At 42.0% G+C, this 16,376-nt stretch overlaps 1 protein-coding gene across 1 annotated transcript in view; it reads right to left on the bottom strand.

Moving 5' to 3' along the window:
- NUDC (nuclear distribution C, dynein complex regulator) overlaps nucleotides 1–16,376 on the bottom strand; it is a 52,486-nt gene that overhangs the window by 12,607 nt on the left and 23,503 nt on the right. Inside the window, exon 6 of the mRNA XM_089686238.1 lies at nucleotides 3,165–3,359. Within this exon, the coding sequence (XP_089542364.1) occupies nucleotides 3,165–3,359 (195 nt within the window). The remainder of the gene's footprint in view (nucleotides 1–3,164; nucleotides 3,360–16,376) is intronic.

Here is a 16,376-nt window from a genome sequence, read left to right as displayed (position 1 = left end):
ATGTGGTAGACCCTCCAAAGAGGATTTCTTTTTTTTCTGATATACATGGTTTCCATCCGTGTAATAAATGTATTATGTGTAAATGTAACTCTAGCAGAAAATCCAGAGTAAATACATTTACCTCAGAAAGTACTGGCAAGACGCATACTATCAATAAATTTATTACTTGCTATAGTAAATATGTGGTGTATTTACTGCAATGCCCTTGCCGCAAGCAATATGTTGGGCGTACCACTAGGAGGCTCCGAGACCGCTTGTGTGAACATGTGCCCAACATAAAAAAGGGCTACAGAGAACATTCTCTGTCTAATCATTATAGGACCCACCACAACTGTGACCCCTCCATGCTTAAATATATAGGAATTGATATCATTAAGCCACATTGGAGGGGGAGTAATAAAACAAGAGCGGTGTCTCAGGCTGAAACAAAATGGGTATTTGAACTCAGCACGCTCCATCCATTAGGTTTTAACATAGAACTGGATATAAACTGTTTTATTGCCAATAGTTAAGGTTTTATACCACTGATTCTGCTAATTGTCTATGTTCTTTTTATTTATTTATATGACTGCATTTATTTGATTTTTATATATGTTTTATCATTTTTAATGTCATCAGCACGTTTTTATTAATTTTTTCGTGCTGTGATTTTACCATGATTGGATCTGTTTACCGTGGCTTTATTTTATTTATCTATTGATTAGCATTTAATATTGCATTTCAGATTTATATATATTTTATTATTGCTGTGGATGCCCTTTTATAGCATTAGTTTCACCATTACCTCTATTCATCAGTAGTATGTTTGTGGGCTGATGACTACCCCTCCCTCATAATATATATATGGATATATACTGGCTCCTTAATTAATTAATCTGCTTGTGACAGTTATGCGGACAGTATAAGCATAAATTGCCAGACCAAAGGGAAAATGGCCGCTGCGCATCGCACTACGCCTGTGCTACTCTAATATGGCATTGTATTTGGAGCCAGTATATCCCTTTATTGGATGTATTCCTCATTTGCCCCAGTGTTCTGAAGCTTTCTCATCCACAATGCTTTCCTTGATCAGGCCTATGACAAAATGGCCAACAGAGAGCTATTTAAACTCATGAGACCATCTGTGCTGTTGGTTCTCCCTCTGATGAAGTGCTATTTGCACGAAAGGCCTCAGGAGGAACTAGACAGTACAGCAGACTTCTGCCGCCTGGTGCTGGATTGAAGCCCGGGCGGCTATTTTAAATGAAGGTATAGTGCTTTTTTATTCTATATCACTATACCCTGTCTGTGATATGTGGTACTGCAAATAAAGGTTCATTAATATACTACACTATGGGCACCTTTTTCATGGCTCCTATTTGGAGCTATTAAGCCCACAGGTACCTGTCAGTATCCAACATATCTGGAGGAACAGGAGCCCCGTATCCAGGCTGATTACCTCATTTAGCCTAAAGAAGGAACTCCTGGTCAAGGGATTCAACACCGTTCTCCAAGGGCTTGATGACTGCACCATAGGATAAAGTTCACCAGATTGGCCAATCTACTGTGGAAATTTATATGTATGCGCATTATCTATGCGCTTCCAGTTAGTGCGCATTTTTCAGTTTTGGTTGGAGTCACAAGTTCATCTGCTATATTTCTTCTTGATACAGACTCTATATCCGTTTACGCATTCACATGCATTTATATATGTGGACATATTGTTTTTATTTGTTTTGAGCGCTACACCCCACTTATTTATCGAAGCCATAACACCTGCAAAGGGTTCCTGAGCCTTTAAATGGTCTCTCAGTCTGGTTCAATAGGAATCACAATCATGAGAAAGACTGCTGACCTGACAGTTTTGCAGAAAACCACCATTGACACCCTCCATAAGGAGGGAAAGCCTCAAAAGGTAATTGCAAAAGAAGTTGGATGTTCCCAAAGTGCTGTATCAAAGCACATTAAGAGAAAGTTATGTGGAAGGGAAAAGTGTGGAAGAAAAAGGTGCAAAAGCAGCAGGGATGACCGCACCCTGGAGAGGATTGTCAGGAAAAAGCCATTCAAAAATGTTGGGGACTTTCACAAGGAGTGGACTGAGGCTGGAGTCAGTGCATCAAGAGCCACCACACACAGACAGATCCTGGACATGGGCTTCAAATGTCGTATTCCTCTTGTCAAGCCGCTCCTGAACAACAAACAACGTCAGAAGCGTCTTACCTGGGCTAAAGAAAAACAGACCTGATCTGTTGCTCAGTGGTCCAAAGTCCTCTTTTCTGATGAGAGCAACTTTTGCATCTCATTTGGAAACCAAGGACCCAGAGTATGGAGGAAGAATGGAGAGGCACACACTGCAAGATGCTTGAAGTCCAGTGTGAAGTTTCCACAGTCTGTGTTGATTTGGGGAGCCATGTCATCTGCTGGTGTTGGTCCACTGTGCTTCATTAAGTCCAGGGTCAACGCAGCCGTCTACCAGGAGATTTTGGAGCACTTCATACTTCCTTCCGCAGATGAGCTTTATGGGGATGCTGACTTCATTTTCCAGCAGGACTTGGCACCTGCCCACACTACCAAAAGCACCAAAACCTGGTTCAATGACCATGGGATTACTGTGCTTGATTGGCCAGCAAACTCGCCTGACCTGAACCCCATAGAGAATCTATGGGGCATTGCCAAGAGAAAGATGAGAGACATGAGACCGAACAATGCAGAAGAGCTGAAGGCCGCTATTGAAGCATCCTGGTCTTCCATAACACCTCATCAGTACCACAGGCTAATAGCTTCCATGCCACACCACATTGAGGCAGTAATTGCTGCAAAAGGGGTCCAAACCAAGTACTGAGTACATATGCATGTGTATACTTTTCAGAGGTCCAATATTGTTCTATGTACAATCCTTGTTTTATTGATTGCATGTAATATTTTAATTTTCTGAGATTGTGGATTTGGGGTTTTCATGAGCTGTAAGCTCACAAGTATCACAATTATGACAAATCATGGCTTGAACTAGCTTGCTTTGCATGTAATGAGTCTCTCTCATATATTAGTTTCTCCTTTTAAGTTGCATTAATGAAATAAATGAACTTTGCACGATATTCTAATTTTCACCTGTAAATTATCTGCAGAATACACAACTCTATTAATAAAATGTATAAAGTAATTTGAATTCCACCTTTTCTTCTCACCTTTTCCAAATGAACTGTAACCACTTTGCCATCTTCTATTAGCCATGAGCACTCTTCTACCTTGATCTCATTAAAAAGCTCTCCATCCAACACAGGATTCTGGCCCTTCAGCCCAATGCTGAGCTTTCTTCGCCGAATGTCCACTACAACATCCTTACTCTTCAGACGGAAGGACACAGGAAAAGGAATAACTAGCTATAAAGACAAAAAAATAAATTATTTTATGCTCTCAGTTTACTTATTTCCCAGCCTACAGATGTCTCAAATGACTAACAAATATGGAAGCTAACCTTAAATTATATATGCACTGATCAGCCATAATTTTTTGACCACTGACAGGTTAGGTGAAGAACACTAATTATTACAATGGCATCTGGGATATATTAGGCAGCAAGTAAACATGTTGTCCCTGAAGTTGATGTGTTGAAAGCAGTTTGTTGTATATGGGGCTGCAAAGTCTTGGTGCCCATGCTTACCCATGTCCACAGGCAAAGGCACCCGCAATGGACATGTGAGCATCAGAACAACTGGACCACAGTGCATTGATAGAAGGCGATTTTGTCTGATTATTCATGTTTTCTTTTACACCATGTGGATGACCAGGTGCATGTGTGTTGCTTGCCTGGGGTAGAGATGGCACCAGAATGCTGCATGGGAAGAAAACAAGCCAGCAGAGGCAGTGGGATGTTTTCGGCAATGTCCTGCTGAGTCCCGCTATTCATTTGGATTTTACTTGACACGTACCACCTACCTAAACATTACTGCTGATCAAGTACACCCCTTTGTGGAAATGGTAGTCCCTGATGGCAGGATAATGCTCCCTGCCGCATTGCAAAAATGGTTCAAGAATGGTTTGAAAAACAAAACATTAGAGTTGGAGGTGTTGACTTGGCCTCCAAATTCTCTAGATCTCAGTCCAATCAAGCATCTGTAGGATGTGCTGGAAAAACAAGTCCAATCCATGGAAGCCCTCAGAGGAAATCTCCCCTCAGTCAGGTTTGGCATGGTGTGATTACTCCTGCATCGCCCTCCTCTCCACCTTGCTCTAATTCCACCACCCAGCTTGTGCTCTGCCGAGGTGAGTGACCCTACAGACGCAACTGAATTTACCCTGCTGCAAATCATGCACGCTATAAAAGACTGTAAAACTGACGTCTCAAATTAAGACCATCCATATGGAATTCTCTCTTTTAATTTCATCACTACACCTGAGAAGGAACTTGTCATCTCCAAATTACCCTTTCAGAAACCCCAAGCCTAGATGGCTTCCTGGCCAAGTAGTATGTTTAAAGAAATGATTAGTCCTTATTTACTTGACAGGCTTCAGCATTAGCAGCTGCGGTTCTACCACTCCCTATGAGAGAGAGACTCATTGTCCCCATTTAAAACCTCAAAAATGGCCCTAGATGTGAGGCCTATCGCCCTATCTCCTTATTAACGTGGACATCAAAATAATGTTCTAATACACATGCACTAGTGTCTTTAGAAACTCTTTATACAGACCCAGTAACCAAGGCGTGTGTAAATAACTTTGACCCCTTTCACTATCTACCATGAGACTGGGCTATCAATACAACAAACACTTTTCTCCTGCGCTATGAAAGGACTCAGTAGACCCAATAGGAATGTTCTGGAATATGCACTGCTTGCTGCCCTCAACAGACCAGGGTGGTCCAAATACACTAGATGCAAATGGAGAAACAGAAAAAGGGCGCACCGACCTAGTGCATTATTGTTTAAAGTATTTATTGAAGAAACAAAGTTTCTGGCTCTGAGGAAGAGGTTGTGTCCTCGAAACGCGTTAGCCAGTTGGTCATCCAGGGTTCCATTGTATGGACTCAGATGTTGTTTGGATCATACATCTTGTTCAGTTTGACATGCCAGTGTTTTTATGTCTATTGTAAGTATTATACTTACTTTGTTTCTTCAATAAATACTTTAAACGATAATGCACTAGGTCGGTGAGCCCTTTTTCTGTTTCTCCATTTGTAACTGGGCTATCAATGTCCCCTTTGTTGTAAGACCTAACTATTGAATCACTAGTGATCTAAATATGCGCCACAGCTAGTGTGGTGGGCTTAACCACTGGTTCCCCCTGAACAATGTATATCACTATATGCAGATGAAACCCTAGTATATTTGCTTGACCCTGACCGCTCCCTCAATTTTCTACTGGAAATAGTGGAAGAATTTGGGACCTCTTCTGGTTTTCGTGGTATACAAGAGAAGTCTAATCACTTTCTAATAGACTAAGCTGCAACCCAAATAGTTCATCGAAACTCAAAATTGCAAATCTTAAACTTCTTTAGAAACCTTAGAACGATGGTGCAATCACCCTTACAACCCTACATCTCAAATGTCCGGCCCTTGATTTCTTTACTACAACAGAAAACAAACCAATGGATGGATCTCCCTTTGGATGTCATGGTGCAGGATTAATATAATAAAAATGATAATCTTACCTAAACTACTGTATTTCCTAATTAACACCCGCTGTTCACATTTTTATGAAATTCAGTGTCATCTGCTCTAGTTTTTTTGGCAGAAACAAACCCCAAGGACTGTTCTGGATATACTTCAAATTACCCATGCACATGTCAGGCTTAGCCTTCTCAGACTTCCATGCCTACTACCTAGGAGAGCAACTAATTCACATCCAAGATTGGCTCAATCTAACTCTGGGCAATGCCTGCACTGCAAACGAGACTGCCATAGCAACCTCTTATGAATCTTTGCACTACATAGTATATAGAGGTAAAGTTTCCCCTTTCCAGAAACAACTACGTTAAGCACTTCCTTCTCAGTATTCCTCTACATATTAAAACATTTATTTTGGGAACAATGGTCATGCTCACTCTATAACACTTTGTGGTCAAATCCCTCTCTGTCGGAACTGCTGTCTATTCATGCAAAAATGGTTCTCACATGATATAAAATTACTTTCTCATTTATGTTCCTCACAAGAAATCAAGTAATTTGCTCAACTATAGGAGGACTTAGCGTTACCGTCTAAATTACTATTCCAGTATTACCAACTTTGACACGCACTTGAAATACTATTTTGAAACCTATAATAACCCTACATATCATTCCCTCTGAACAACTTAGAAGAAGGCCAGATACCACCAAATTAGTCTTTACTTACTATTCAACCCTCACTACTACGTTTAGGATCAGGTATTGACAGGCTCAACCTAAGTGGTCTTGACCATTACTCCAAATGACCGACCAAGACTAGTCAGTGTTTAAAGACACACAAAGGCTCAGTGATTTCCTCTAGGGCAGGCATGTCCAAAGTCCGGCCCACGGGCCATTTACGGCCCGGGGGTCAGTTTAATACGGCCCTCCAACAGCCCTCCCTGCTCTGTGTAATGTGGCCCTCCCACGGCCCTCCCTTCTATGGCAGACAGTCTTCTGCTTGAGAGCAGAGGGCAGTGCGCACGCCTGACTGCGGCGCGTTCTCCCTGGTCTGTGTAAATGCGGCTGTCGCACGGCCCACCCTTCTGTGGCAGACAGTCTTCTGCTTGAGAGCAGTGCGCATGCGTGACTGCGCCGCACTGGGAGCGACAGAGGGTGGTGATGTCAGGGCCGGGCTTCCAGCGTGAAGTGTGTTTCTCTTCCCCTCCCGGCTGCCGAGCAGAGACTTCAGCTCCAGCTACCTTTTTCACCCTTCACATCAGTGCAGGTAAGTTTTTTTAAAATTTATTTTCAATACATTGTGAAAACTCAGCTGTCAGTTGATCTTAATGTTATGAAATGAAAAGTATGTCGTTTGCAATTAATTTGGCATAAAATAATTTATTTGCATTTAATTGTAATGGTTCAAAGAATGTTCGGAAAAATGTTCGGCCCTCCACCATGTTCACTTCATCCAATCTGGCCCTCTTTGAAAAAAGTTTGGACACCCCTGCTCTAGGGATACAACTAAAATTGTTTTATCACACCCACTATACACCTGCTATACTTTATAAAGTTGATTTATTTCTCCTTAGCAGTGTGCTTTAGGTGTGTGTGCATAAACTGCTGACTTTTTTTTCCTGTGACCATAACTAGAAATATTTTATGGTCCGTGGAAGTAGCCCGAATGAGGCCACAAGAGGAAAATTGACCCCTGATTAAATAGAAGGCTATTTTCAACAGTAGACAAAAGGACCCACAAAAACTGCCAAAGAGATACAAGCTAAACTTGAAGATAAAGGTACACCTGTCTGATTGCACCATCCATCACTTGAGTGACAGTGGGCTCAAACCCGGGAAGATGCTATGAAAAGGCAGACTGGAATATGCCAAAATGCATATCAAGAAGACACAATGTTTCAGGGAGAATGTACTTTCGACAGATGTGACTAGCTAAAAAGCTAAATTTTTTTTTCTCATCAGCATTAGCTTCAGAGGGCATGTGAAAGTACCTACTGTGAAACATGGAAAAGGTTCGGTTATCTGTTTGGGCTGCCTTCCTGCATCTGGCAAAGGGGTACCTTGAATCTCTGCAGAAAATAAAATCTCAAAACAATCAAGGAATTCTGGAGCAAAAATGCACTATCCAGTGTTAGAAACCTCTGTCTCAGTCAAATGTCATGGGCCCTCCAAAAGCATAATGACCCACATACTGTAGCTAAAAGCACTGAAAAATGGCTAAGAACAAAACAATTGACAATTCTGAAGTGGCATTGTATGAGCTTTGATCTGAATCCTATCAAACAGCTATTGAAAGAGCTGAAACATGCAGACAGCACCCTTCAAATCTTTTTGAGCGGTTTGCCAAACTATTAGTTAAAAGGCACAGAGGTCTCATTAACAGAAATTGTTGGTTTGCTGTGATTGCATCCAAGGGTACTGCAACAGAATATTTGGTTAATGGATTCATTATTTTTGTCCTTGCCATTTTTATTTGTTTTAATACTTAAAATATTCTGTTGAATCTAAAATCTAAGGCAAAGTCTGATGTCATTAACTTTTGTCAGTTTCAAGTTAATACAGAGGAAATTGTGGGTTCATTTTTATGTAAAAGGGTACCTAATGTCTATGTCTGTATTTACAAATGCAAAACATTTACGAAAGTCAATGTTCCCATCACAGCTATACCAGAACAGCAAAAAATAGAATTAAAGATTAAATCAGTGGTCCTCAAACTGCAGCTCTTTGCTTGCACTTAACTGGCACTTGGGGCACGATTATTCTCATTGGTGTCAATGGGGTACATTTTCTTCCAATTATGTGGCACGATTAACATTTCTCACACTAACAACTGGGCATACTTCCTCCCACTGACACAATTAACTGGCAAATTCCTCCTACTGACATATCTAATGGAGCACCATATTGAGACAGATAGGACGTTTCTGTGGCATTTAAAACTACTGTTTTTTTTTTCTATTTAAAAATAAAAAAAGACTAAATATTTAGAAAAATTAAAGCTTTTCCTTAAATACTGTTATAAAACATATATAATCTTTCTTCATACATTTGGCCAAATGTATTCTGCTACTTTTTGGTAAAAGCCCAAATCTTAATATTTTTTCGTCTGTATTATACAAGTCTACAAACTATGGTACCAGAACAGTAGAAACACCACTAAAATGACTCCTTTTAGGAAAGTAGACACCCCAAGAGGCATGGGGAGTTTTTAGATTATCTAAATGTTTGTCACAGTTTTTCAGGAAAATGAAAAAAGTAAAGGTTTCTTGAACAGAACACTGACATACTTGAAATTTAATTGCAAAACATATTCTGCTACTCCAAATGTGAATGAGAACATCACCTCTGAAACTTTTTTTGCAGCCCAGCCAGATAGAGATGCTCAAAATCCAAGGAGCACTTTTAGGCTTCCAAGGGGCATACATTACACATCTGATTTCCCAATTACGTAACACATTTTTGGAGGGCTCAGGACTGTAAGAACACCCACACAATGGCCACATTATGAAAAGCAGACATTCCAAGGTATTTGAAAAAAGGCATGGCTCAGAGGTCTCTCTCTCTATATATATATATATATATATATATATATATATATATATATATATATATATAGAGAGAGAGAGAGGTCCCTCTCTGTAGGGGTCCCTCAAGGTTCTGTCCTTGGACCCCTTACTTACGTATTCACTCCCTGGTTATCTCTCGTCTTGACTATTGTAACTCCCTCCTCATTAGCCTACCTCATCGCAGGCTATCCCCTCTTCAGTCTATCATGAATGCTGCTGCCAGACTCGTCCACCTTACTAACCATACTGTATCAGCCACCCCTCTCTGCCAATCCCTTCACTGGCTTCCCATTGCCCAACGGATAAAATTCAAAACAACAATAACATATAAAGCCATATATAACTCTGCCCCAAATTACATCTCCAATCTTGTCTCCAAATATCACCCAAACTGTACTCTCCGCTCCTCGCACAACCTCCTACTCTCTGGCTCCCTCGTCTCCTCTTCCCATGCTCGTCTCCAGGACTTCTCCAGAGCTTCCCCCATCCTCGTGAACTCTCTACCCCAATTTATCAGACTATCGCCTACTCTGCTCACTTTTAGGCAATCTCTGAAAACCTATCTCTTCAGGGAAGAACATCCTGCCCTCAGCTAATAATGGAATCTTCTACTCCTCCTACCAGTTTATCCCCTACAGTTACTACCTTTTGTACCACTAGCCCCTACCTCTTAGATTGTAAGCTCAAAGGAGCAGGGCCCTCCTAACCCTCTTGCATTGAACTGTATTGTTGCTGTATTGTCTCCCTTTATATTGTAAAGCACTGAGCAAACTGTTGGCGCTATATAAATCCTGTATAATAATAATTTTGCACATATTTGCGAGTATATACCCAAGAATACTGACCGGCAACTCAGATTTCTGTATTTTTTTTACAAGCCTGTGTGTACAAAACACATTGGAAACAATGGGCTGCATTTGGATCAGTAAAAATTACACCCGTATGCCTGAAAACTGAGCGTTTTCAGACAGCAGTATGAAAAAAGCCATATTCAAATGTTAATAGTTCTGAGAATAGCCCCTGCTAAGAGATGGAAAATGCTCTCAATACCTCTAGAATAAGAAAAAAAAATACTGGATAAATGACAAACTTTTCAACATAAAAAAGTGTATGTAAACTCCAACAATTAATTTTTCTTTCCAGTGCACAATTCCTATGTTATCTTCAGGCTGCCTTCATACTGATCCATTTTTCTTTTTTTAGCGGAAGAAAAACATGTGACCGTGTATTCCTATGGAACACCTGTTGTGGGTCCAGTGCATTTCTTTTTAAAAATCCTGCTTGCTACATTTCTGGTGTACTTTCGCACTGATCCCTAGCAAAAACGGGTACATTTTTAATGTGTTTTTTGAGTGACATGTCCTGTAAAAGACGCACCGCAAACTAGGTAAAAACAACAAAAATGCATATGCGTTTTTGCTACGGATCAGCGTGAAAGTAGCCTAAGGAGTCCTTCCAGTTCTTATCATAGACTATAGAACTTTTTATTCCCATGTTGTAGAAATGAGAAGATGAATTCAGTAGTTTATCAAAACAAAACTGGGCAGGACAAGACTTGGGAGCTGAGTGCACTTTTGGCGGATCCAAAGGTATTCTTCTGTACTTACTATGTCTATAACCCCTTAAAGCGATTCTAAAGGTTAATTTTTTTGGGGGTGGGGGGGAATAACAAACATACTATACTTACCTACTGTGTGCAGTGGTTTTGCACAGATCAGCCTGGGTTCTCCTCTTCTCGGGTCCCCCACAGGCGCTCTTGGCCCCTCGCTCCTGTCGGGTGCTCCTAAAGCAAGCAGCTTGCTATCGGGACACCCGCCGCTCTGTGTGTCCACTCACACACGGAGCCATGGCTTGGCCCCGCCCCCTCTCTCATTGGCTTACTGCCTGTGATTGACAGCAGCGGGAACCAATGGCTCCCGCTTACTGTCTCAGCCAATAAGGAGGCAGAGACCCGGGACAGCCAAGGATGTTGTTCACATCGCTGGATCTCGATGAGGCTCATGTAAGTATTGAGAGGGCTGGGGGCACTGCTGCACACGGAAGGTTTTTTACATTCATGCATAGAATGCAAGCAGGTAAAAACCTTGAGCCTTTACAACTACTTTAAATACTGGCATGTTTCTTCATTTCCAGAAAACTGTATAAGAATATAGATCAACTTGAGTGGGGGTGTTTGTACTGCACTGGCATTTTTATTTTAAAAGAAAGTCATTGATTTTTTTTTCCCACAAATTTCTGGTCCTTCTCCTTCATATAGTAAAAAAAAATGTAATTAAAAAAAATAAAAACCAGCGATTTAATAACCACTTCAGAACCAGCATTTTACACCCCTTCCTGTCCAGTTTTTAGTGCTGTCTGTAATGGCCTGGAAAGAAAGAGGTGTAAAATGATGGTATGGCAGGGGTTAAAGGAATGAAATAAGGGAAAAAGGTGCATGTAGTGCAGAGATGTGCTGCATGCATTTTTGTTTTAATTTTGCCCCGACAAACAATTTAAACAGCAAATGATGTAGTTTGAAAAGAACTGGTACAACCAGATTCCCTTACCCCTTTATCTACTCTTTCAATCCAGAGATACCCTCCAGTAATAATCCTTCAGATGATGTCAATATGCTGGTATCAAAGAATCTAACCATAAAACAGACCTCCTTGATATAAAAAGTAGGTTAAATACTTATGTGAAACTAAGGGGTTAACAATGTTGAAATTTTAAATTGGTTAGATGAATTTTCTTTGTTTGAACAAGACATTCCAGTGCAATTATTGCAATAAATGAAATTGTACATAACGAGGTCTTAGAGTGACACCAAATTCTGGTGTATACAGTATCTCACAGAAGTGAGTACACCCCCCCTCACATTTTTGTAAACAGTTTATTATATCTTTTCAAGTGACAACACTGAAGAAATTACACTTTGCTACAATGTAAAGTAGTGAGTGTACACCTTGTATAACAGTGTAAATTTGCTGTCCTCTTAAAATAACAACACACAGCCATTAATGTCTAAACCACTGGCAACAAAAGTGAGTACACCCCTAAGTGAACATGTCCAAATTGGGCCAAAAGTGCCAATATTTTGAGTGGCCACCATTATTTTCCAGCACTTCCTTAACACTCTTGGGCATGCAGTTCACCAGCGCTTCACAGATTGTCACTGGAGTCCTCTTCCACTCCTCCATGATGACATCACGGAGCTGCTGGATGTTAGAGACCTTGCGCTCCTCCACCTTCCATTTGAGGATGCTCCACAGATGCTCAATAGGGTTTAGGTCTGGAGACATGCTTGGCCAGTCCATCACCTTTACCCTCAGCTTCTTTAGCAAGGCAGTGGTCGTCTTGGAGGTGTGTTTGGGGTTGTATCATGTGGGAATACTGCCCTGCGGCCCAGTCTCCGAAGGGAGGGGATCATGCTCTGCTTCAGTATGCCACAGTACATGTTGGCATTCATGGTTCCCTCAATGAACTGTAGCTACAAAAATAAACAAATCCAAAGTGATCTGATCCAATCAGGATCTACTTTGTGACACACATACACGTGACACGAAAAACGTGACATATCAAAATGGTCCTGAAATTGGACCCCGTGTGGTGAAAAATAAAATGACACCAACAACAACCCCCCCAAAATCCCTAAATGAGATCAATACATAAAAAACAAAGACTAGTGCAAACAACCGTGAATCCCCAAAAGTGGGGGATAATCAACCTAATCAAAGTGACAGGTGCTTAAATATTCAAAAATAAATAAACACTCAAAGACCATAAGTAAATATAAATAAACACAATTCATCCATCACTGGATGGTATCCATAAGAAATCCCCTCAATGGTGGCGCTTAAACATCTCAGGTCCCCTCCAGATACAGGTACCCGCAATAAAGCTCAATCTCCTTAGACCCAGTCTGTCCGGACAGTATGGATGTTTTCAGTCTTTTGAAGTGTAGGAAGATGATACCTTCCCAAGCCCTGTCCATGTTCCTTCAGTCAGTGTTAGAACTCAGAGACAGTCTGTCTGTGCCCCCATTATCATTGAAAATGAAAGTAAGGAAAACCCCAAATTTTGGGTTGTCCCCAGAAAAGTAATAGAGGGTACATCTTCCTATGGGGACACTAGTTCTGGTGACCTGGGGTCCCAAAAGGAATTCCCTTAAATTGCAGGGATTACCTCTCACTTCCTGTTTTGGCTATAGGACAGGAAGTGAAGGTATATCTCCCTGATGGGATACAGAAGGCAAAAAAAAAAAAACTGACAGGGGTTATAACCCTCCCTTACTTTATCCAAATGAAAGAAAAAAAAACAAGTTTTGCCTATAGTTCTACTTTAACTCAAAGTACCTTTGCTCTCAGTGCCTCCAAATCCTTTTCGATGGGCTATAAAAGACTGGGGCGGCACAGTGGCTTAGTGGTTAGCACTTCTGCCTTGCAGTAATTGGGTCATGGGTTCAATTCCCAACCATGGCGCCTCCTGCATGGAGTTTGCATGTTCTCCCTGTGCTCACGTGGGTTTCCTCCGGGTACTCTGGTTTCCTCCCACACTCCAAAGACATGCTGGTAGGTTAATTGGCTCCTGTCTAAATTGTCCTAATTTCATCCCTGGTCACGTGGGATTTCCTGCATGGTAGTTGTTGGGGAAAGACCTGGAAACCTACCCTGTAAAATAATTGCTAAGAGAATTCATGGAAAAAGTCGCTTATGAGTGACGGTCCATGCAATCGCCAAGGGTCGGATACGACTGAATGGATGGATAGATAGGTAAACGACTGGTTTTGTAGTGTGCACAGAGAAGTGCAGATGACCTTAACTAACAGAGGACAGAGGAAAAAGAACTTAGGGAGCTCATGGTGGAAAAATAAAAGCACAATTTAATGAAAAATAGATTACAGGTCCTTTAAATAGTGGATGTACATGGATTCTTTTTGGAGAACAACGATATAATTTAGTGTTACTTCAACGGTTTCTGATATTTCTTTTGAAATTGTTAGGTTTATGTGCTTTTATAAACGTGTTAAAATATACATTGTTTGAAATCCAGAAAATACCGTATTTTCCGGCGTATAAGACGACTGGGCGTATAAGACGACCCCCTACTTTTCCTGTTAAAATATAGGGTTTGAGCTATACTCGCCGTATAAGACTACCCCTCTTCCAACGCACACCAAATAAAAATGAAAAAACATCAGATTTGATTTCAATATGGTATGCTATTCCAGTATGGTATTCCAATGATGGGGTGCTATTCCTCGCACTGACACCAATGATGAGGCACTACTCCTCCCACTGACACCAATGATGGGGCACTATTTCATCCACTGACACCAATGATGGGGCACTATTCCTCCCACTGATACCAATGATGGGACACTATTCCTCCCACTGACACCAATGATGGTGCCCCATCATTAGTGTCAGTGTGTGAGGAATAGTGCCCCATCATTAGTCAGTGGGAGGAATAGTGCCCCATCATTGGTGTCAGTGGGAAGAATCGTGCCCCATCATTGGTGTCAGTGGGAGGAATAGTGTCCCATCATTGGTATCAGTGGGAGGAATAGCACCCCATCATTGGTGTCAGTGGGAGGAATAGCACCCCATCATTGGTGTCAGTGGGAGGAATAGCGCCCCATCATTGGTATCAGTGGCAGGAATTGCGCCCCATCATTGGTGTCAGTGGGATGAATAGCACCCCATCATTGGTGTCAGTGGGAGGAATAGTGCCCCATCATTGGTGTCAGTGGGGAGGAGGAATAGTGCCCCATCATTGGTATCAGTGGGGAGAATAGTGCCCCATCATTGGTGTCAGTGGGGAGGAGGAATAGTGCCCCATCATTGGTATCAGTGGGGAGAACAGTGCCTCATCGTTGGTGTCAGTGGGGGAGGAACAGTGCCTCATCGTTGGGTGTCAGTGGGGAGGAGGAACAGTGCCTCATCGTTGGTGTCAGTGTGGAGGAGGAATAGTGCCCCATCGTTAGTGTCAGTGGGAGAGAGGAGCGGCTGCTCCTTCTTCCAGTGCGGCCGCTCGCCGGTGATTGGTCGCCTGTGTGCCTTTCCAGTGCTGGCGCCCAATCACCGGTGAGGAGGCGGAGCCGAGCGGCCGCATGACCATCGAGCGGCCGAACTGAAAGAAGGAGCAGCCGCGCTTCCTGGACCGGATCGTCGCGGGACCGGTGCCAGGTAAGGTACAGCAGCCCCTCTGCCCACCCCTGTACTTGGTGTCAGTTGGAGGAGGAGGGGGGGCGGCTCCGTGCCTCGAAAAAGTGCCGCCCTGACACCGGCTCGCACCGGCGTATAAGACGACCCCCGACTTTTCAGAAGATTTTCAGGGGTTGAAAAGTCGTCTTATACGCCGGAAAATACGGTATATAAAAGTACAGTATATCATTTACAGCCACTTAACATTCATGGCAATGAAAAATAATGGACCAATTTTTTTATTTTTAACTACAGTACATTACACAAAACACAGCATGTGCGTTGTGGTGTAATGCACCATGGGTGCATTGCCTGCTACAGTACTTCTGAACGAAAACAACCAAGTACACACAGTGAAGTACACAGACATACAGGTGAAACTCGAAAAATTTGAATATCGTGCAAAAGTTCATTTATTTCAGTAATGCAACTTATAAGGTGAAACTAATATATGAGATAGACTCATTACATGCAAAGCAAGATAGTTCAAGCCGTCATAATTGTGATGATTATGGTTTACAGCTCATGAAAACCCCAAATCCACAATCTCAGAAAATTAGAATATTACATGCAATCAATAAAACAAGGATTGTACATAGAACAATATCGGACCTCTGAAAAGTATAAGCATGCATGTACTCAGTACTTGGTTTGGGCCCCTTTTGCAGCAATTACTGCCTCAATGCGGCGTGGCATGGAAGCTATCAGCCTGTGGCACTGCTGAGGTGTTATGGAAGACCAGGATGCTTCAATAGCGGCCTTCAGCTCTTCTACATTGTTCGGTCTCATGTCGCTCATCTCTCTCTTCTCAATGCCTCATAGATTCTCTATGGGGTTCAGGTCAGGCAAGTTTGTTGGCCAATCAAGCACAGTAATCCCACGGTCATTGAATCAGGTTTAGGTGCTTTTGGCAGTGCTGCTGGAAAATGAAGTCAGCATCCCCATAAAGCTCGTCTGTGGAAGGAAGCATGAAGTGCTCCAAAATCTCCTGGTAGATAGCTGCGTTGACCCTCGACTTAATGAAGCACAGTGGACCAACACCA

Source organism: Staurois parvus, unplaced genomic scaffold, assembly GCF_062004578.1.
Source record: "Staurois parvus isolate SC_StPar_1 unplaced genomic scaffold, SC_StPar_1.0 ptg000394l, whole genome shotgun sequence".
NCBI lineage: Eukaryota > Metazoa > Chordata > Amphibia > Anura > Ranidae > Staurois > Staurois parvus.
The sequence above is the reverse complement of the archived record's forward strand: the minus strand, read 5'-3'. Positions and strand labels throughout refer to the sequence as shown.